The 23285-nt window shown below is 37.3% G+C and overlaps 4 protein-coding genes across 19 annotated transcripts; 2 read left to right on the forward strand and 2 right to left on the reverse strand.

The window, feature by feature from the left end:
- The first annotated feature begins 7169 nt into the window (after positions 1-7169).
- On the forward strand, positions 7170-12059 carry LOC115662102 (2-carboxy-1,4-naphthoquinone phytyltransferase, chloroplastic). Of its 8 annotated transcripts, none has more exons than XM_056303361.1 (12): positions 7170-7289; positions 7493-7620; positions 8456-8699; positions 9484-9587; positions 10216-10287; positions 10387-10525; positions 10728-10834; positions 10915-11014; positions 11096-11134; positions 11210-11320; positions 11465-11530; positions 11678-12059. In XM_056303361.1, exons 2-12 carry the CDS (start codon positions 7529-7531, stop codon positions 11810-11812), a joined length of 1209 nt encoding a protein of 402 aa, XP_056159336.1. In that variant the 5' UTR covers positions 7170-7289; positions 7493-7528; the 3' UTR covers positions 11813-12059. The 8 variants fall into 8 exon arrangements, with proteins under 8 accessions (XP_056159336.1, XP_056159335.1, XP_056159338.1 ...); XM_056303360.1 differs by having other exon boundaries at positions 7177-7290; positions 7389-7620; XM_056303363.1 differs by having other exon boundaries at positions 7177-7290; positions 7389-7620; positions 8468-8699.
- A 684-nt stretch (positions 12060-12743) lies between these two features.
- LOC115662101 (acetyl-CoA-benzylalcohol acetyltransferase-like) lies at positions 12744-14266 on the reverse strand. Its single transcript, XM_056303358.1, has one exon. The coding sequence runs from the start codon at positions 14146-14148 to the stop codon at positions 12856-12858; it is 1293 nt and encodes a 430-aa protein (XP_056159333.1). The 5' UTR covers positions 14149-14266; the 3' UTR covers positions 12744-12855.
- Positions 14267-16764: 2498 nt separating this feature from the next.
- On the reverse strand, positions 16765-18345 carry LOC115662100 (probable LRR receptor-like serine/threonine-protein kinase At4g29180). The gene is made up of 5 exons (XM_056303368.1): positions 18149-18345; positions 17927-18053; positions 17768-17830; positions 17507-17693; positions 16765-17198 (listed from the first exon to the last, which is right to left on the reverse strand). The coding sequence occupies exons 1-5, from the start codon at positions 18335-18337 to the stop codon at positions 16844-16846; spliced, it is 921 nt and encodes a 306-aa protein (XP_056159343.1). The 5' UTR covers positions 18338-18345; the 3' UTR covers positions 16765-16843.
- Positions 18346-20051: 1706 nt separating this feature from the next.
- Positions 20052-23246, forward strand: LOC115663807 (uncharacterized). Of its 9 annotated transcripts, XR_008814552.1 has the most exons (7): positions 20052-21047; positions 21168-21206; positions 21316-21390; positions 21801-21860; positions 22346-22403; positions 22486-22588; positions 23073-23246. XR_008814552.1 is itself a non-coding variant. In XM_056303373.1 (6 exons), exons 1-5 carry the CDS (start codon positions 20871-20873, stop codon positions 22400-22402), a joined length of 408 nt encoding a protein of 135 aa, XP_056159348.1. In that variant the 5' UTR covers positions 20052-20870; the 3' UTR covers position 22403; positions 22486-22958. The 9 variants fall into 9 exon arrangements, 5 of the variants coding, with proteins under 5 accessions (XP_056159348.1, XP_056159347.1, XP_056159344.1 ...); XR_008814551.1 differs by having other exon boundaries at positions 22346-22588; XM_056303373.1 differs by lacking the exon at positions 23073-23246 and having other exon boundaries at positions 22486-22958.
- The last annotated feature ends 39 nt before the right edge of the window (positions 23247-23285 follow it).

Here is a 23285-nt window from a genome sequence, read left to right on the forward strand (position 1 = left end):
TCTGCAAGTGGACAAGGGAAGTTTGGGATGATCCTGCACTAAACATCCAAATCTCTACGCATCAAACCTCCAGAATAATTTCATTGACTCAACTGCGATCATTCATTTCCGCGTAAATTGATAAAAATTATTTAAGATCACCTATTCACCCCTCTCTAGGTGATCCTTGCTAACTACATCACAACAACCCTCATAAGAATTTATCACAAATAGTGAGCATTTCGATTTCCCCAATTAGACTAATATACTCGACCAACGTATACTTAAGTGAATCAACTCCACAATCTCCGTAGTTTCTCTGATACTTGTACTGAAGTGTACTTTTTGCCGTTTGCCTAAGTCACAACACTTGTATATATTCAATTTCTCTGCCACATAACATCATAATTGATTCATTTCAATGACAATTTTGAGGCTTCTTTTGTTAATGTGTCCCAAACATATATGCCGCAATTTAGACTCTCAAACATATGCATCTGACGTCTCTACAACGAAATCCGTCACTCTCTCCTTGAAGCTCATACAAACTATTGTGCTCGATTCTTCTCATTATAACTTGGGCATCTCGAATAACCGTTAGAATACCACATTCTAAAATATATCAACACCTAACTAAATTCAGGGTACTCAAGTAAATCGGGTTTTTCTTTAATTCTAGAACAATATCTCACTCCAGTATATGTTCAATGATGACATTATGCATTCTAATTCTAACAACTGCTCCACCAAGCAATTGCCCCTATTAGGTTCCCACAGGGAGACGATCTTTGAGTTTCCCTGAAGAGCACGTCGCCTGTCCACATGTCACTTTTCCATCCTCTCAATTCTATCTCTTGTTTTCTTTCAGGCATCAGTATTGAGACAGTGAAAGAGAATTTGGAAATAATCTCAGACTTAACCATGAAAAGTGAAAATGAAGATTACAGACAAGGTGTAATTCTTTAGAACTAGGATTAAATAAATCGAAGGTCTGTCTTCCGATGTCACAAGTATATCTGTTTCTTCACAGTCCATAACTTTCCCATACGCAATGTACAAACCTGAGAATTTAATAGGTAACTTTTGGTAAATGTCTCCGTCATAAGGAAAATTACCAAAAAAGTTCTAAACCCATTACATTTGTGCCAATTCAGTTTTGAACCTTTCATTGTACTAATTTAGTCCTAAACCTTTTAATGATTTGCCAATTTAGTCCTTAACTAATTGAATTAGTCGCTAATATCTTGTTATAGTCAATGTGCTGGAAATTATTGTAAAGGTGGGCTAACATTAATCGTGTTATATTTTAGTTTCTGTAAAAGATGTTGTTCCAAAATAAATAAAATATATGAGAAGATACTAGATAGCCCAAGTACGGTTATGTGATTATATTCTATTGGACTTAGCACATTTTGGATACAGTAATAATATTTTTGGACGGCTAGAGTATGCTAGTATTTTAACAGTGATCTGTGATGGATAAGCCTCTTAAAATACCCAATAAATAGGCTATGTTCCTCTTTCTCCTCTCGTTCAACACAATTATGGCTTACCCATCAAGACCATCTAAGGGAAGAGGAGATGAAGACCTAGTCCTGGATCCTACGGCTTCATTTGTATCTATTGATTCAATGACGGTAATTAGCTAAACCTGGTATGCGTTTTCGATTCAATCTTATTATGTATTCTAAGTTCAATATATGGGTAGTAGATAGTTGATCTCTTTACACAACATTCACATATGTATGTGATATTTTCCTTTAACATGACAACTTTGACAAAACACTCTTTTCATTCTTTTATGTAGGATAGCGCTGTCTTAGTATTTTTCCTTTATTTTAACGATGGCGGAATTTGGATTTGGCGGCCGACAGTATAGTAACCCATATAAATTTTATCTTATAGACAATCTTTTGCTAGAGGTGGCTTCGATTTAGGCTCCGTTTATTTTGATGAAAATAAATGATTTAAAAAATATTTTCCTTAAAATTACTGCTTATATAGCTTGAAATATTTGGTAATGAAAAATATTTTCAATATCGACAAATTTATATGTAAACATTTACCTGGACAATGAAAATATTTTTCATTCATTCATTTTTGTAAGCGAAACAACCGATCATTTTTAGAGAAATGCTTTTTAAATTATTTATTTTCCATAAAACAAACGCACCTTTAAACTAAAAAAATTATCATAAGCTATGATTTGACATTAAGAGAAACGATTTGGTAAATCCTAATGCTTAATTAATATCGTCTGACCCAAGAAAGCATATTGAATTTTTACAATTTAATATTGTTGGTTAGCACTTCTCAAGTCATATCGCTATAAATGGAAATATATTATGACTCGATCCCATCTGGTCAGAATGTTAGACATAGTCTTTCATAATAAGATATGACTCGAAGCACAGATTATGCAGCGACATGGGATGTGATACGTTTAAATTTGAATATGGATGCGGACTGAATTACAATCATCCTGCTGCAAAGTCTTAACGATTACCAAATTGCATTGATAGCCCCAACTCATGTCTTAACTCACTTTTCTATAATAAGTGCAAGCAATGTCAAGAACTTTTTAGATTTTCGTCCTGAGCAATCAAATATGTTATGCATTGTTCAAACCATTGCAAACACGATATATGCGTAGAAATAAATTTTGACATGTTAATTATAGAGTAAATGACACTTTAATGTAGAAGCAATGAACAAAAATTTACTAAGACTCATGTACTAAACCACGTGACAATCCGAATTTCATTGTTTGGTTGATGATTTTACCCCTAGCATTGAACGTCGTCTAAAGAATGATATGAGACATATCAAGACTTGTCTACTAAATATATTTACCGAGCGATGTAGTACTTGCCTATTAGAGGCTTAAATAAACTCGCTAATTTAAATAATTACTTAAAAAAATAGCTAATAGAATGTCACATCGTATAATAAATCAATTTAGCGCATGGTTCTTAGGATCACTAACATTACTTGATCTAAAAGCATGGATCAAATTAAATTGCATAAGAAATTATATATAATCAAAATATGATATGGTCCATTCGGGTACGGAATAGAAAGAGAGATAATTTTTATAAATTTGAAAATTGCTAAGGATGGGCACGGGAATACACGCCTCGCAAAGCCCTGCCCTGGACGGGGCAAATATTTCTCCTAAAAAATGCCCCCGTGAGGCATTTAGCATGGCATGGGGCAATGCTAGGCCAGTAATAGCCTCGCCTCAAGCTGGCAAGCCCTGTCTGTATATTTAAAAATTAATATTGATTACAAGCAATATATAAAAATTGTATTGTTGTATTATATAATTTATTACAATTTATTGCAAATCTAAACTTAAAATTAAAGTAAAGTAAAAGGATATATGTTATTAATTGAATATTAAATATGCATTAATATAAATAAGTAGAGTTAAGCTCATGAGATTTTCATTTTTTAACAATTATAGAGCATGGTTTTAGAATAGAACCTAGAACTTGAAAACTTGACCAGTGAGAATCAGAACTTTAGCTACTAGGTTCTAAAGTATGCGGGGAGTAGGTTCCCAGATTCCAAAATTGGAAAACTGTTTTGATGAGTATTAAACAAGTTTTCGTATTTTTCTTGGTCAAATTTCTTCGCGTGATCATGTGTTGTTCCATGACGTTAAATGATGAGTGTATAATCCAGAACTACTAGTTTAAGCTTTCATTTTATGACTTGTTAATTTTTTATATTGAACAAATTAAAAGTGAACAAATTGAAATTTCGTAGATAACATCGAATAGTTTAAGGACTAAAATGAACATATACCATAATAAGGTGGAGATTACATTGAACAGAATTAAAATTTAGGACCACAGTTGCAAGATATTGGGTTATAATTTATGGATATATTGAAAAAATGAAAATCTGTTCCTATGGATTAGTTCGCCAGGTGACCTAGAACTACTCACTTTTAATATGCATGGCTCTCCTATTCCGTTGTCGAGGGGGCCTTCCTGGGAATTTTAGGGACCCATCTACAATTCCACATTTTGGGCCTCCAAGAGGCTTTTTGCTTGTATATGTTTTTCATTTTGTTTTTTTTTGGAGTGAGAGTTTTCTCTGTATTATTACTTCATTTCTTTACCCTTTTCTTTTGGTTTGAACTCGTGGGGTCCACTTTATCGTAAAGATCATCAATAGGTCTCAAGTTTTTCGAAACTTCACTTCAGTTTATTTAGAAGTCATCTTAACCAACTTATATAAAGAGATGCAAGCATACGGTGGTGAGCTCTCTTGAGCTAAACCACCAAGGAAAGTTAACAGATAACTAAGCGCGTACAAACGGTTACTCTCGAAAGAAATTGTGCATACACTTAACGTGGGCTCTCATAAGCTTATACCCAAAACAACTTGAGATCTCAATTCCATTCACCTAATTAAACTTACATTTTGAAGTTGCCACTAATCAATTATGGATCCATAGACACTCAAGTAATACACAAGAGTATGCCTTACTTTTGCGGATTAGAAATTTATAGATACAACAACTTGATTCCGCTAAATTACTTTAACACTCTTCGGTATATTTTCTCTTTGTTTTAAAAATATTTTGCATGCAATCTTTGTCAGTTTTATCCTCTGTCATTAATATGTGAGAGATGATTATGCAGGTATACTAGCAATAAAGTAATACTCAATAATCAAAGCAGTAAAAAAATTACGAAAATATGAAGAACCTGGATGCATGAGCAAATGTACGCGAAATCACGTTTTGTCCATTGAAACGAGGTTTCTGCAAACTATAACTCAAGAGACAAATAGGCATTGATATGCAAACACATATGAAATGCATAATGTATGTTTATGCATAAACCAACAACTATTTATCAAGGGGATTAGTATGTAACCTTACTAATCTTTTGGTGTTTTCTCATTTAAATGCCATGATGAATAAGCAATTAAACCCTAAGATACTAATGGCCGAAATATGCATGCATTATGATGCAATGACATAAAAATCTTAATAACTAAGATGCCCAAAATTAATGATTTGATTCAGGCATATTCAAATGACTTAGTATAAAACCCAAAGAACAAATGCCATGCATACTAGATGATATGATCTAATGCAATATGACATGACATAACTTAAATTTTTTAATGATAGGACGTGCATAATCTAAGCAAACATGTATCCCTAAAATGCTAATGGCATCCATAATAGATATTAAACTATATGCAATGCATTAATCCTGAATGCAATATATATATATAAGATGCCAATCAAAATCAATTCCTAAAGACACGTGGCCCCCTAAATGACATGCAGCATGGGTATTATAGAGCTAATCAAGAATCAATTGTATAATTAGATGCACTCTACGTGAGCCATTAGTAAAATATTTTTTGAATTTTCCTTTGTGAATTAGAAATAAGAAATTAGTCAAAATCCACATGATGACCAAATTGACTAGGAGATAATGTGTCTTGAATCCTAGTCATGCAGGAGACAAACTTCATGGTTTCCTAAATTACTTCATGATATTAAGCACATAACTCAATGAAAAGTGGGACTTAGCTAAAATGCTAACGACACGCATGATAGATATTAATTATATATGCAATGCATTAATCAAAGAGAGAGAGAGAGCACTTTATCGCGTAGAAAATTTCAGAGTTTCTCTGAGAGCTCTGAATGAGTGTGTGTCCTTGTAATGGTTGATGGAGGGTCTATTTAGAGGCTTTAGAGGTCAGCTTAATTTGGAATCAAAGATATTATGATGAAAATTTAGAGGAAATATGACATTTATCTCTAGTGTGCACAATATTCGATCAACGGTCGAGATCAAAATGAACATAAATATATATTTATAATTTTTTCATATATATAATATTTAATATATATATGAAAAATATTTAATATTGGTCCCATTGGAATTGACAATTAAGCATTCAAATCTTTTCATATATTGTGTGGATATAGTTTTTGGGCCATTTAAGACTTATTGTGCATGCGCCGTTCGTAGTAGCATCCAAAAGAGATCATGTGATTTGCATGTGAGAAAGGTGTGAGCACAGCACATGATTTGAGGCATGTGCACGGCACATGCCGTCTTATGCTAGGCATCTATTCTAGTGTGTGATGGTTCATGGAAATGCAGAGGAAAAGCCGTGTGAATGGCACATGATCTTGGCATGTGATTGGCACTTGATCAAGTCATGTGCGAGGTATGTGAGCATTGGTCGTGCGAGATGCACATGTGGCCATGAATAAGGAGATGTGGATGTGAATTTTACGGCTCGTGGATGCCCGGGATTTTGTCACGTGGTGACGTGCAATGTGGCCTTATTTGTTATGTTCAGACCATATTCATCTCTCACAATTCTGAAATCATTCGAGTTACTGTCCGAGATTCCCACATTCTTGGAAAGCATATTCGTGAGTTCATCAAACTGATTTTGAGCTCTTTTGCCCAAAAAGGCCTGGACATTGAGTTTTCCATGATATTAAGTACAAAACTTAATGAGCAGTTTACTTACCAAAAAAAAAATGCTAACCTTGGAAAAGTTAAAAGCTGAAGGCAGCTCCCTACCGGATTAAGAACTAATTTTTATCATTACTTGAAGTAAGATAAGTTATAATTTTCTTTCTTCGGTAATTTTTTCTTTAATTTTCCACATACTCACACACATTTATTATTATTATTATTACTATGATGATGATGATGTGATGGGAAGATAGATTCTTACTTTTCTAGATATTTCTCCTCCCCTCTTTCCTAAATACCCTTACCAAATTTCTCAAATTACACAAACACGAGGATAAACACGTGATTAAATATTTTTGAAGTTTACCTATAACATTATAGTTGTAAGGAAGTGCTTTTTCTTCTTCTCTTTCATAAGATCTCTAAATTTTATGTTCAGGTAAACGAAAATCAAGTTTTTATTCCTTTTTGCGAAGAAAAAGTCGACCTATATTTATTATCCTGAAAAATTTCAACATCTGCACAATTTCTTTTTAATAAACAATTTATTATAAAAATCCAGCGTATGGATAGTTAAATTTATATAACAAAATCTAACTCATCAGTGGCAATTGAAATTGAATGAGAACGAGTCACATGCAAATGCAATTGTGCACGTGCACCGGCGTTCTAACATTATCCTCAACAGTAGACTGGATTTTATAGCAGATATGGATATGATCTCTCTCTCTCTCTCTCCCTCTCTTCTTGAAGCTCTGTTCTTCTCTGCCCTGTCCAAGCTTGTCCCGGACATCATGTTCTGTTGGAATTCCATGCGGCAGGACTAAGAGACCAAACGGTGAGTTGGGTTCTTCCTATTTCTTTCCTTCTTTCGGTTCTTGTGCTGGTGTGGTGTCTCTGTTTGGTCATTTTCGTCATCCGGCTATGTTTTCCCAGAGTCTGGCACACACCCAAGTGGCGTGCGGATTCAGTGTGGAGTTCATGCGTGTTTGTTTTGAGTTGCTGTATAAAAGAGTTGGTCTTGAGACGGTTTCTTTTTTGTGGGCAGTCGCGTTTGGAAAAATGTCGCATGAGTAATGCTGATGGCTGCCTCGTTCTGTGATGTCAACCTGCGCTCTGGTCCTCCCAAACTCCATGACTTCCTCTCGGACCAGAATGGGAAGACAAGGTACCGTTTCCTCTTCATTTTCGCAGTACACCCCGTCTGGCTGGTAAATTGTACTTATGAAGAAAGTCAATGTGTTTGTTTACCATCGGACGGAGAACTATCTGATGTTGTCTATGGATTGTCATGAGAGGAGTTGGACATCCCTTAGTTTTTGGATGTGAATGACGGTCTGATGAACGACCGTCCTCATTAAGGAAACAATTTGATGCTATCCGTAGGCAGGGGGTTATGTTGGATACTAATCCTTTGTTTGATCCAAGTATAGTTATCATGTATGAGTATAATCCGCCATGACCCATCTGAGGTATAGTCCTATATTCTCTCATATTTAAATATTATTTCTATTGTAGGATGGTAGTACTTTCATTGGGGAAAATATAATGACCTTTCATGACCGAAATCTCGCCTATTGATTGTATAAATGGATTGAAAGCAACTTAATTAGAAGCTTCACTTTTTACTGTTTGAATGAACTAATAATGTGTGAATGAGTTTTTTTCTATATTGACTTGGAACGAGCAACTTCCATGGTGATTCGACTTTGACGATACTTTATTTGAGTAAAGCATAGGTGATCTAAGACTTGATAAATAAATGATTTGTTTGTTAAGTTGAAAATTGTGCTACTCTGTTGTGATTGCATTGTTCTTTAACTTGGATACTTTACTACAGCAAGTTCTATCTCAACTGCTGTAAAACCCTGCATTATCAGTTATATGTTCTCATCCTTTCATATGTGTCTGTCAAGGAAAAAGGATGTTCTTATTCCACCTGATTTGTGTGGAAAAGATGGAAAAGGAGATATTAGTCATTTTCATGATCTCACATATGCCAGCTCTTTCTGTAGGTCTCACGCACATGCCCAAAAACTATGCTCCTATTCTAGGCAGCATAAATTTCTCAAAAAACTAGACACGAAGCATGTGGAAGTCAAGCAAAGATTTAAGCTTCACCGAGCTTCTTTTGCGAAGAATGCTCATAGTTCAGAATTGGCAAAAGAAGATGATATTTCCATGGCAACATTGATATGGAGGGCAATCAAGTTGCCAATTTATTCTGTTGCCCTGGTTCCACTTACGGTGAGCTTTTTCTATACTCCAAAGATGGATTTTTCTATGCTTCATTGATGATGTCAAGTTACACAAAGAAACCTCTAATTAGTAGTATTCACAGTCTAGCACAAACTTGAAAAACTTTGTCAAACACAAGTATAATGAGAGTTTCCATCAATTCGCTGTATATAGGAAACACCAAAGTTGATAATGATGACTTCCAATTACCTTTTGGATCGCAACAGAAGTACAGTCTAGAAAGATAAGAAGTTGATGGAAGGATGCAGGAAGATGTGGGAACATAATAGAAGTACAAGTTATGGAAACTAGTTGTTTCTTTCTGTGGAGATATATAGTCAAAATTTCCATGTGAGTTCAAAAATGAAATTAAGTATACTGCTACACGACTGCACAATGCTACTGTCAGAGTGGTCCTTTCCTTGCTGACCCTTGTAAACCACAGACATGTATAAGTCCAGCTAATTTGACAGTCCTTGGCAGGTCTATCATAAAAGCAATTTACCGGAAATACTGAGGTTTGAGAGAGTCCTTAGGACTAATGGAACAAAGAATTTAGATGGTGTAACATAATTCTGGCCTAATAAATGTGATGGTAATTTTATATGGCATCCCATTTCTCTATTCTCCTGCCATGTCGCATTCATGCGACCCTGTCCGTCCTTGGCTATTTTGGATGAAGTGTGAAGTCCATAAAATTTTGGAAGCCTTTACGAATCTATTCAGGATGACATCATTTTGGTTTTCTACCTATTTTGAATATATATTTCTTGCATTACATTTTTTGAAACAGATTGGTAGTACATCCGCCTATCTGCAGTCTAGCACTTTCCCTGCAACACGTTACTTTGTGCTCTTGGTTTCCTCCATTCTCGTGATCACTTGGCTGAATTTAAGGTTAGTAAAATGCTTGTTTATATTGAGTTTAGACTGAGTGGTAAAAAGTAGTTTCACCTTGATTGGATGAAGATATTGCTTGACTTCTGTGATATAGAGTGTTTCTTTTGGTTCAAGATTTCTTATTCATTTACTAAGGTATTAAGTTTTTTGTGTCATATATGAGTGAGATGCCGATTGTTCATGGTTTCTGCAGTGTCCACATGTGCTCTCTTCTGTGGGAACTGTGTTAACTGGTCTGATTGTCGTTGAAATGTTAGTCGATCTGTATTAATTGTTTTAATTTATGCGTACAATGGCTTTTTTTGGATATTGTATTGTGGTATGTGGTGTTCTATTTATAGAATGATTCTTTTCTTGGTCTCGGGGGACTGTGGGGTGATGTCTGATCTGATAAATTGTGCCTGATTGTCCCTTCCTAGAAACATGGAAATCATCCTTCAGAGGTACAGAAACTACAGTTGATAAAAACTGCCGAATGAGAATCTTTTTGAAAAAAAAATGAAAAAAAAAAATGCAGCATCTAAGCCTGAAGGCACATGGGTTGCTCACATCATATCGTTATAGATTTGTCCTGTTAGATCCAATTCCATTTCAGGCATTGAAGACCTTACATGTACTTGCGCAGCAATGATGTTTATGATTTCGATACAGGAGCGGATAAAAATAAGAAGGAATCAGTCGTGAACCTGATTGGAAGGTAATCAGTTTGCCTTTGCATCCTTTACACTGTCTATTATCACATCGTTTTGCTTGATGGTAACTGCTGACAATTGCTTTTCGGGATTCATGTTGGCAGCCGAACAGGAACTCTTGTTGCAGCCTATTTGTTTCTTGTTCTTGGGTCGATGGGTCTGATACGGGTATCACTAGAGGCAGGACATTTACGTGCAATGCTGTTACTGGCTTGTGCTATCATCTGTGGTTATATATATCAGGTACATAGTCAAAAGTTTTACTTACATATTTTTACTTCGGTGTGGTTCATTCGAAATGCTCAAGCATCTGAGCCAATCTTGTGAGCTTGAAACTATAAAATTGATGTTCAAATGGTTACATAACTTTGTGACCGAGGCTAATCACAACTCGATCCATCTCGAAGACTGTTCTTTCACATTTTCCCGAAATTCTCTTTTGCAGTGTCCACCATTTCGACTAAGCTACCATGGACTTGGAGAGCCCTTGTGCTTTGCAGCATTTGGACCTTTCGCTACTACGGCATTTTACTGGTTAATGGGCAACAACAGGTAGTTGTAACTGATTTTCGTCCCAAAGTCTGATGTTCCGCTATTAGGACAGGTGTCACTTCTATGTTTTTACTTGACAGTAGCGCGAGCTATCTTCCCTTAACTGGAACTGTTCTGTGCGCATCTCTCCTTGTTGGCTTCACAACCTCTTTAATCCTCTTCTGCAGTCACTTTCATCAGGTACTCTCGAATTGAGCCAGATTTTGTTGACATTCTTGGGATCACTAATTTTGACACACTTGCGGTCATTTTTTCTTTCAGGTGGAAGAAGATATCAAAGTCGGCAAAATATCCCCTCTGGTGAGTTAGCTGTCCCTTGTGGTATGAGGTTCTGTAAAACAAAATTAGACATTAACACCGCAATTTCATGTGCAGGTTAGGCTTGGAACAGAGAAAGGTTCATCAGTCGTGAAAGTGGCAGTCGTAGCACTTTACTCTTTTCTACTAACTTCCGGTCTCAGCAGAGATCTTCCTTTTACTTGCATCGTGAGCGTCTTGTCGACTGCATATTTCCTTAATCTCTTAGCATCTCATCATCAAGGATATGTTGAAATATTCCGTGTCTTGCATTGATTTTGTTTTCAATTACTCCTTCATACTGATATCCATCTTAATAACAATTCAATCCAGATACTGTGCCTTCTGACCTTACCTATGGGAAACCGGGTTGTTAGCTTTGTCGAAGAGAATCATGAGGTGAGCGGGGAACCTGAAATCACAGTACGAAGCTGAGATTTATTTGATTTTTCTATTACAGCCCGAATATATATAGTTCGTGCTTTGTTGGCTTATTTGAGTAGTAGATTGATGATGTTCCTTTTTCTTCGTAATGTCATTATAAAGGACAAGCGGTCAATATTCATGGCAAAGTATTATTGCGTGAGGTTACATGCTTTATTTGGAGCTTCATTAGCTGCCGGATTGGTGATAGCTAAATTTGGCTACAAGAGATATGTTCCGAGGTTGATCTTATCCTAAGTTCTTGACCTCGATTCATGCATCAAGGACTCAATGAGATACGAGCTTCCATGCCAAAAGTCACGAAGTACTTGGTTGGATTATGACGATGCGTCGATGTTGCCAAGAATAGGCCACAATTTTGCAATCTGTTTGTAGTTGTACTAAAGTATGTGCTTGCCTTGCTCTGCAAGATGAGCAGACTTAGGTACTACATTCTGTTTATAGTCCTGTACCAATTACGAATGAGAAGCACATTTATTCCAAACTATTAGAAGACCCGTCCTCGCACGGAAAATCTTTTATTTATTTCAATTTTATTTTAGAGATATTGACAAATTTAATTATGATTGTTGTGGCTATTGTCTCCTTTTTAGGAGTAATGTCAAATTTTTATAGTCTTACACTTTCTTCCACCCCGATGTTTATTTTTCTTGCAGTGTGGTTTATGCCATGTTTTTTTACGTACTTATATCATATAATCTTGATCAAAAAACGAATGCAAGGGGTACATTAATTATTATATTTATTTATACAAAAAGGAAACCAATTTATACATTATTCTTAGTTATAATGTGTAATAAAATTTGCATAATGCATGGTTATGAATTAAGTCCTCACAACATGAAAATGATTGTCGAAATCAATGAGATTATTAGGATTGAACTCCTTGTGGATTATATAATATGATGGGAGATAAATGCTTGCTTGACAAAAGATGACATATTTTCTACTATTGTCCGTGGTATTTTTAACAGCCCAAGTTTATTAAAATCCCATTGAAATCAATGTAATATGCAAAATACATATCGAAAAACTTACAAACCATATAAATTTATGCCGACATAATAGGACATGTTAGGGAAACAAAGAAAAATTATATTTCAAATTCTTATGCAAACTCAGAAATATTCAAAATTCAGAAAATGAGCAGAATATGATAGAAATTGAATGACAACGAAGAGAAAATCAATAGGTGAAATTTGGATGTGAACATGCCGAGCGAGTAATACTCACACTTATTTAGTGGTGTTTCTACAAAGAACATTTCTAGGAAGAAGTAGCTATGAAGTACAAGCCACAATGTCAGGATCTTGCTTGAAAAGAACCATCTCATCTTGGTTTAGAGTAATCCAAGCATCAATTCCACCATCATCAATGGAGCTATCCACAAGACCAGCTGACCTCAGAGGAGGGCTTGTGTTGCTCACCGAGTCTGGCTTCCCCCACCCAAAATCACTGTCATAGAGTGGGAATCTACACCAGCTATCGATCAGAATCACGTTTGCTGCATCTCTGCCCAACATACCGACGCAATCTCTCAACGAATCTGCCACCGTCGAGCACAACGTACCTGCGTCTGCTATCGCGGCGTACTTCAATTTGGCATTCCTATGCGCGTCGCCTATCAGATTCAGTATTCCACTGAAAGAGGGCTCTCTCTCTTCTACAGCAAATGGAGAGGTGATTTGAGCAAAGAAGTTGCCGCATTCGTTTGTGGGTATCTTTAATTGTACTCTCTCGCGCAAGTTGATAGGTGCGGAAAAGGCGAAAGGCCTCGGCAGGCCTTTTGTCACGCGATCAACGCTGATAAGAGCCTTACATATCAGCGCAGACACGATTTCCACGCGTGACCTTTGGCCGTTGTTAGCTATTGAATCCGATGAGTTGGAAGCAGCTTTCAGTCTCGACAAGGCTAGGCCGCTGAATTTGAGTCTAGCCAGCGCGAACTCTTTCCTGAAGGGGAGTGCGGGCCATTGTATGAATGTGGGTTCTTTCACCGGGAATAGAGATGGCAGCTCGAAATTCGGCGGGACTACTTCTTGGATTCCGCTCCGGCATGCGGTGGCCCACGAGTTCATGAATGTGGCCATGGTGCACATGTCGCCTATCTTGTGAGAAAAGCGCATGCCGATTGCTAATCCGCCACAATAGAACTCGTTCAGTTGAAGCACGACCAGCGGATTGCTCCCTGCTTGCAGCGGGAATTTCGACAAGCAGTGAAGAAGATCAGGGTCAACATCTCCCTGAAGGATCTGCTGTAGAGTGCCATCCACTTTGGCTTGAATAAATTCCACCCCTTGGTCGTTGCAGTCGATGAAGAGCCCGTCTTCGACGTACCGACCGGCTAGAGGGTAAAAGAGGGCTAGTGTTTCGGAAAGCGACTCCTCCAAGCGGTGAAGCCTCTGAAGAGTATCGATCTCGTGCAATCTTTTGTGAGCTCGATAGTAGAAAATGATGCCGACATGTTTAGAAAATAACAGGTCATCAATGAAGGACACACCGAGCTTTCGATGTTGATTCGGCGTCGGAGCCGATGGCTTGACCAGTTTCGTGGACTGTACTTCGACCTTCATGTTTGGTACACTGTCTATCACTTCGGTACTCGTTTTAGTATTTCAAGGGATCTTCTTCATGCACATTTTAAGGTTATGAACCAGAAAAGAAGAGACAAAACAAGTCTATACACAGCGCAGGAAATGATTCTCATCGACCTTTATGACAGGCTGTGTAGACATCTTTCGGTGCATAAACATCACGATAATGTCGGGGGCAGGTACGAATTACTTTTTATTTTAGTGATTTGGAGATCTTTACGACAAGATATGCCAGGCAAATATGTACTAGTTTTTTATTTTAGTGATTTGGAGATCTTTATGACAAGATAAGCATCATAATAATGTCGGGGGCAAGTACGTACTATTTTTTATTTTAATGATTTGGAAATCTTTCTGACAAGATAAGCATAAAATAATGTTGAGGCAAGCATGTACTATCCAAAATAGATATATCCAAGTTTTGAGAGTAAAATTTATTCAAATTCAGAATTATATATATACAGATTTAAAGAGTAAAATTTACTCGATTTAGAGAATACACATATCCAGATTTAAGAGTAAAATATACTTGGTTCAGAAAATACATATATCTATATTTTAAAGTGTGCAGTCTACTCGAGTTCAGAAAAACATAGATCTAGATTTTGAAAGTAAAATCTACTCGGATTAAAAAATACATATATCCTGTAACATCCTCAATTTCAGTTCCTGGGAAATGGCTATGGTTTAAGTTTGGTAGTTTTTCAATTGGAACCAATTTTTACACTTGTTCTGAAAAACCCAGTTTCGGATTCTTTGTACCCCTTCGTTTTGTTATTTTTGTGGAGACTTTTGTGATCCGAATTTCCAAACACTTCCCTCTTGAAAGTTTCTCCAAACATCTTGAAGTTTTACATACTTTAATTTCAGAATTTTTGGACTTGATATGAGTACTACAACAGCCTAATTTCCGGACCGTGTAAAACTGCCTAGAATGGGTATTTCGGTGATGTTCACATTTTCTTTATTTTCTACAATATTTTCTAGGCCGATTTTGGAAACGTTTCCTTCACAAAAGTTGTTGAGAACTTCCTTTTCTATAATATATATAAATTTGGGAATTTTTCAAGATGATTTGGATTCTAGAAAGAGCCTACTTTGAGAAACAAGAATTCTGTTCCAGCGAACTATTTTTAGTCTGTATTTGAGCTACTAAAAATTGTGTTTACAGAAAGATTCAGATTTCGTGTTCTTCACGAAATTTTTTTGTTAAGGCCTTGTTTATGACATATTCAAATTTGAGAATTTTTGGAGTCCATTTACTATGTTTTCAAGTCCGATTTCGTGAACAGTGCAAAACTGTCCGGTTTTGTCCGGTTTTGTCAGATTTCAAAGATTCATCATTTTCTATATAAGAACGTTGGAATCTCAACTTGATGTCTTTTGGTGATATTTGAGGACATTCCCATGCCAAATCTCGGGTTGAACGAGATTATTATACGTGTTTTGTCGCGAAAAACCCTCGGAAAATCTTGAGAACTAAGCATGATGCGGGTTGTGATTTTAGTGCCAATGAGTTTATTTCGTGTGACCCGATTGGCCCGAATCAATTACGTAAGAAACCAGCAAATCCAGAAGGCTCTAGGGAGTCCACGGTTTGGAAAAGTTTAGAAGAGGCCAGAAGATAAGGCTTTGACCCTTCAAGCTTCTATTATTAAGGTTCATCATGACTCATTAAATGGCCCTTGACTTAGAAGCCCCCTTCATGATGGCAAGCCTTAAATGAAGTTGGACTTAGAAGACCCCTTCAAGTCCGTGAGCGAGTGCAGCGATCGCTACTTGTCTCCTTCCAAGCTCGTTGAGCGAGCTCATGCCAATGGGGTAAGTTCTTTTTTCCTTAAATGTTTTGTTTTCTTTAGCCCAATCTCTAAAGGGATGATTTTGGGGTTTGAGATGTTATTTATAAGGTCGTTCTATCTATATTGAAGTTGTTTGTTCAGCCGAAAAAAAGAACAAAAAAGGAAAGAAAGAAAAGAAACAGAGGAATGTGTAGCTTGGTGTTTTCGTCGTGTATCTTGTCAGTTTAGTGGCTCGCAGAAATGGAGGGTAACTCAAAGTGTTAGAGTAAAACTAAACTTGATTCTTGCTCTTAAATCTTCTTTTATCTTTCTTTCCTTTTCACTTGCAATGCATATTGATGGTACATTTTGTTAGAAACTGTTTTTGCCCAAAAGCTCAAGTGTTGGGAAATGGGTCCATCCTTTAATACTCCCCATCGCTTGTATACCAGACTTCACGCAGGATGCGGGCGTGAAAACAGCTGCTTCAAACAATCAATAGGAGATAATAACACCACCATTCTAAGGAGATGAATAATGTAGATAAGAGGCAATGGCATGATTCAAACTTTTGACCTCTGCTCTGATACAAGATTCAGATGATCAATGAAACTCGTATGTTTATGCACAAGGAGACATGTACTAGTCGTGAGAAGTACTAGTAGAGTTACATGTGTCGTATAATTTTTCCATGTGAGGGGCCTATTAAGTTTCTAGAAAGTTGTTTGGATAAGCTGTCTGTCTAAAAGCATTTGGTTTCTTGGAATCCCGCGAATGAGTAGTGGTATCAGAATCCAAATTTAAATACAAGTATGAACTCCGAAACATAAGCCACCACTTGAGTTCAGTACTAAACTGCTGCAGATATTTTTGCACCTAAAGTTGACATTTTCTAGTTAGTTAACTACCTCGGAGTGGTAGCACTGAGATGCCAATTCTATTGCTAAAGATTGCCTCAGTAACGCCAGTACATGAGTTATGTCCGGCCTTTCTACTCCAGTTGGCCGTGTACAAGACTTTGCAATCTCTATCACTTTCCAAGCCGAGTCAATTTCGAACTTCCCTTGTAAACTTGGATCCATAATCATCTGTATTTCTTTAGTTTCAACGATAGGAGTCATCCACTGAAGTAAAAAAAAGTTGCGCACTGCGCCTCTAGTTACTACTGGATGTCCTGTAATTAGCTCAAAGAGTATGATTCCGAAACTATAAACGTCACTTTTCGTGTGTGGCCTTGAATATGGATAAAACCTGCATATACATATGAGAATATGGATGAGAAGACAATTTCTAGGTCATGATAAGGCTTCTCTTTGAATCTCTTTGAGTCATTTATCCTTTTTGAGCTGTTTTTTTTTTGTCAAGTCCAAATTTTAACCACTTAAGAAGTGGAAAAGATAAGACCTATAAACATTGAAATGTTTCGCCAGTAGTTTCGTGTGTATCCAAGTAGTGAAGAAGGGATGGATATTAATAAATGAGAAGTGACACATGAAATCTTGGGGAATGTCTGATTTTGTGCATAAAGAGATTGGACAAGATTGAGTTTTAGTCATTACTCTAGGTCGAAGTAGCCTGGAGTGCCCAGAGGACAAATTGGATAAGAATCAAGAGCTCGAGGTTCAAAAGCTGAGATACCAAAGTCAGCTAATTTAGGTTGCATTTCCTCATTCAACCAGATGTTTGCAGCACTCAAGTCTCCATGGATGATGGGTGGGTGGCAATCATGATGAAGATAATCCAAACCTGCAATTCTTTGCAAAAACTCCTTAAACCGTGCCAGAGCAAAAACTGCAATAGTGGATATTTCATCTACATACCTTGTGCTACATCCACGGCAATTTGAAGTCTCTTACTCCAAGTCAAGAAATTTGGCCTGTCGCCTATTAAATCAACACATCTACCACCGTTATATGTGAAAAACAGGCATCTTTGGGATAATTCTAGAGAAAGGACTGTAAAAGAGAATGATAAAATACCTGTTAAGTTTTGTTGCAGATTTCCACCATCCATAAATTCATATATTAGCCCCTTGGTTTTGGTGCCATCACAATATCCAAGCAGAGAAACCAAGTTTTCATGGTGAGCAGCCCTCAAGTGTTTGGCCTGCAAAATCACAAGTGTGCATTACCAGTGTTTACACCGACATTAGTTTGGGACCAAGTTTCTAAATATGCATCATTTGCCTTGTTCTATCTAACCTTGGCTTGAAATTCCCTGGACCCTCGCATAGAAAAACAAAAGAAGACCTTCACAGCAACTTTGGTGCCATCCTCTAGTGTGCCAAAATATACATTTCCAGATCCTCCTTCAACGAGAACTGTTCCAAAGTTCCCCGTTATCCTCGCAAGTTCGCCATATTTAAAAGGTCCATCCTTTAAGTTCAGCATCTTTTCCCTAGGTTTTACACCATAATCTTTCCAATAAGTACTACATAACAACTTTCGAAGATCGACAAGTAGATTATCAAGGAAAATCTTTGCAAGATGCCTGCTGCTGAGAAATCCAACCTATAGGGCAGCATTTTCTGAAATTTGGGAGCTATATTCAAGGAGAAGATGACAAAGAGGGAAAAAAAACAGTAGGGATTGAAGTTCTGGCACCTTGCGGAGCAATGAACTAATCAGGGAAAATAGTATTCTCAAGTTGTTACTTTATTCGCATGCTTGTCATGGATGAAATTCTGGGTCATTAATTATTAGGAGCTCAATCAAATATAACCAACATGACTCTCTAGAACTATTTAGCACATCATGATCATCCTCCCTTTAGAACACTCTTCTTTTTTTAGGGTCTGTTCTTTTCCAAAATCACGTTGCCTGTCACCTTTACATGATGTTTTATTGAAGAATCCAGCAAGTATTGTCCAGAAAAAGTAACCGACTTACAGAGCCTACAAATAGGCCAGAGGACTCTTTGGAATGATGGGCACAAGCACAAATGAGAGAAATGTGAGCATGAGTGCGTGTGAGTGTCGTGGCCGAAATGTTAAGATGCAAGAAGTACCAGCGACGGCGAGCTGGCTGACTAAAGCTCTGATGCAGCCGTCAGTTTAGTCACGTGGTGCTGATGGTGATGATGCTGGAGATTGAGGAAAAGCGTGGTTGAAATCATCAGGATCTTGAGCGGGATCAAAGGTGGCGAATTTGAAGACCGTTTCCTTCCTTTTGCTCTGCTCTCGAGAACCAAATCTTGTTCTCTATCACCACCTGAACAAATGTCTATGCACAGGACTTTCATTTTTTTTACTTAATCCACTCTTTTTGTTGAATGCTTTCGGAGGTTTGCTGAAGAAAAGTAAGCTAACTATGAAGTAAACTATTGAACATGGGTATACTAATTGGTGTTCTTAAGATTTGGTAGGTTGGAATTATATCAGGAAGGATTAGTACCACTTTCACTATGGGTGATGGGAGAAAAGCAATGTTCTGGTTTGGTAGATGGCGTAATTTCCAGCACTTAAAACTCTTTTTAGACCGGTTCCTTATTTCTATCTATAAAGATGAGATTGGAGCCAATGTTCTTAAGGTGAAATGACGGATGTTTGCTTTGGGTCCAAAATTTTTCACTATTCCACGATCTTTAAGAGATCCACATTTCAACTTACTTAGAAGTTGAATGGATTGAGAATCCAGTGTAGTAATAAAGAGAAGCTGATGTGAAATCTAAGAACAGGTGTGTGTTTACTTCAGGCCCTTTTTCGAGGTTTTTGAAGTTTCATGCAATTCCAGCTTCCTTAAGAGCAGATCAGAAAGTTTTTTATTCCCTTCTAAAGTTAGCTTTACTTCTTCATGTTATCAGATACATATAGAAGAGATCGTGAGTCAATTAATCACCTATTCCTTACTGTCGTTGCCATTCGGCTTTGGTATTCAGAACCAGAAAAATCTATTCTACTTTTGATCATGCTGAAGTTAGTTACAGGCTTGTGCAAAAGCTTGGGGGGGGGGGGGGGGGGGAGGGGGGAGCGGGTATTGGTGGTAATAAGAGATTCGAGGATTTTAAATATGGGCAGGTATTCCACATTGCCGGAAAAGGGGAATGCTTTTGTTACATCTCGCTCATCGCTTTCATTCTGTTTCAGGTTCCTTTCATTCTGTTTCAGGGGTGTTTGATTTATGAACCGCCAACTGCTCTCCTGTTGCTTGCGGAATGCTGCTCTTTCTTCTACTTGGAAGCGTGAAAGCTACTCGCCCTCTGCTTCTCTCCTTGCTCTGGTAAACCGTGAAGCCAAAGAGTACACTTGGAACTGAAAGCAGGAACCATTTCTTTTCTTCCGATATCTAATGTTAGGGTCTTTTGTGAGGAAAAAGTTGAACATTCCTTGCTCAACTAAAATTTCAACCGAGGACCTAGAAGCTGAAATCTTTCTACATCTGTTGCAAGATTACTTGATGTATTCTTTCTATCTATCTTAATATATGGTATAAATTTCTCGCAAAACAGTATTTAATGAGCAGATTGTTCTCGGTAGGTAAATAATCACTTATGAGATAGGGAGATTAATGGCATGTCCATCACATGGATTTGTTTAAATACATGGATTGTAACATCTTATCTTGTGTTGCGATTGTTCATTTGAGTAGCTATAGGGAAACAAAAAAAGGATGTCATCAGCTCTAATTCTGTGCTTTGTGCCTTTCGGAGATTGAAACTGTACCTCCCAACTAATGGAAGAGGACTAATTCTTTTGTGCACTAAAAATAATGCAGGAGCAGTACTTGGTTTAGATTAAAACTGCAGGCTCATAGTATGGGAAACTCTGATGACTCATCCGTCTTACTTTCTGTTAGGATTGGAGCAGGAAACTGTGCAATTTATATCTCTCTTCCATATATTTTTTGTGGTTTACTGCATCATGTCTGACATCTCCTGGTTGATGACATCTTCTAGTTGATTTTGCTTACCTTTCTTAAAGTTCTAATGAGAGTAAGGTGCTTTTCATGTAGTGAAGAATCTAAAACTTCTTTGCCCACGTGGGAATCCTCTGCAAATTCTGATGTGCAAGATAGCCTAGGACTTGGACTTGATGAGCAGAAGGTTCAAGCTTTTGCAGCTTCAAAATTCGGGGCAAGAGAACTCCGTTCCCTGATTTTTAAGGTCCTCTTTTTTTATCCATTTTTATGCCTGCATTTATTTCGTGATCTTTATTCTTTACCCTTTTAGTCCTTCCATACTTCTACCAACTCAATTTTGTTTTCCTCCTTTTCAATATCATAGGGGGGAGGTTTGATTACTTTGGCAAAGATTTCTCAGCTGGTAAGCGCACCATTCACCTGAGAATCTTTACTTTTTTTTTGGTCAAAGAGAATCTTTCCTTCACTAGGTCCATTTAATATGTTTTAACCTAGTTTCCTCTTTAAGGTAGATTGCAAGAAGATTATCGGGGAAAGTCCTCTTAGAAGCTGCTAACTATCAGATAAGAAAGGAAGTTGTCAAGAAAGTAAGTGCTTGGCAAATTTTGTATTGTCATTAACTTCATCAAGTCCTCACGACATGGAAATAGAATACACATCCTGTTCATTTGGTTACTGGATGATCTAATGCTTGTGGAAAATATGCGTAAGAAGCGAAAGTGCGTAAGAAGCGTTATCCTTCTTCCAATGGGATAAACAATTGTGGATCAAAAAGAGTAAATTAGAAGACAAAGCATGCAGCGAGTATGCAGGGGGTCTCCTTCATAATTGAATGATTCTCTTGAAGTCTCTATACTCACTTTATAAATGACCTAGCAAATTAAGGTTTTGCGCTGTAGTTAATGAAAAATTTGTATTTATTTGGCATGGCGCTTGAACTAATAATTACAAGGAGATTGAAAATCTGACTTATTTAATTATGTTTGTTGGGATACAGGGCGGACAGTTGGCTGCTATAAATCTTGTATCTCGTGCGGCCTTGCTTGCTGCAAAGAAGGTGATGACATTTGAATTTGCAGACACACTGGAAAGTTATCATAGTGCAACAACGCATGGTCATTTACTCCATAGATATTTTATCAAAAGCGAACTCATCATTATGTTTTTGCGTGATTGGTTTTGGCAAATACTAGCAAGGCACGTAGCAATAGAAATTTTACTTTCGACTGGTAAAAGAGAATTTATGTATAGGTTGTTAACTGTGCTTGTAGTACTGCATCGACTATTTGGAAAGAGTTGGTTTCTTCCACTGACCATAAATCATCGAAGGTTATGCGTGTAAACAATAGCTCACCAAGGAGGTATTACTCAATGTAATTCACATCGTGTTCTGAGAGAGAGCTTGCTTTTGTTACTGGGTCTTTGTTAAAAGTAAAATAAGGAAGGAAGTTTTCTTTTTTCGGGGTCTAGTACAGAAGATGAGCTACATTATGTTTAGTGGTGCGAGTGTGTTGAGGTTGTTCTATTCTGTGTTTGCCTCAGGACTCTGAAGAAGAATGGTTTTTCCGGGTTCTGCTCTTGTTGGGTTCCTTTGCTTGAGGTAGAGTTGAAGTGTATTGCTTGGTGGGTGTTTGTTTACCCGCGATTTGAGGTTGAACTTGGATTTACAAATTACAAAATAGGTGGATTTGAGGTTGAGCTCTGATTTGCCTAGGCGTTCACTCCCACCTAGTCGACACTAACGCCGCCTCCGACAAGCAAGGTCCGCCGCTGCCCACGAGCAACGTCCGTCACCTCCCACGAGCGAGGTATATTTTAGATCGTGATGTCTTTTTTCCTCATGTATATTTTCATTCACGACATTTAGTTGACATGAGTGTGCTTGTCAAAGGGCTTCTCAGTAGTACAGGTTGGGATGAGCTTGTTTATGTTTGGCAACATGGGACTGATCCTAGAGCTCCTTCAATTAGTATAAAAATTTCATTTTTTGGGGTCCCCTCATTGAGTTGTGTCAACTTGGGATCAGGATTCTGAATGGCCAAATTTGAAAGTGTAATTGTCGTTCTGCGGTTGATCTTGGTAAATGACTCGCAAATAATTAGACTGTAAATTAGATTCAATAAAGCAGGGAAAATTTCTATTTGCATTATCAAAATGGTGAGTTTGTGCTTGTTATGTTCACCTTGTATGGTATAGCACTAGTGATGGTTCTCCTGTGTTTGTTTATTGCTGTGATTGTTTAACCTGAGCTTTCTAGTCTTATTATAAGGATCTAGTTGCTGTAGTGAAATTTGTGTCTCGATTATGAATTTTCCGTGTTGCTCGGTTTGATCAGGGAAAGACCATGTAGTTGCCTCTTCTTTGTCATGCAAGGCTGAGGTTGACTTTCAATATTATAGTTCCTTTGTTTGGTTAGTGCAGCATTCTTTGATACCTCTCACTTTATGGTCGCTCTTTCCAACCTGTAAAGAACCTGTTCTGG

The sequence above is a fragment of the Syzygium oleosum genome, unplaced genomic scaffold (assembly GCF_021117445.2).
Source record: "Syzygium oleosum isolate NSW1041296 unplaced genomic scaffold, Sole_v2.1 Sole_v2.27, whole genome shotgun sequence".
Classification (NCBI taxonomy): Eukaryota; Viridiplantae; Streptophyta; class Magnoliopsida; order Myrtales; family Myrtaceae; genus Syzygium; species Syzygium oleosum.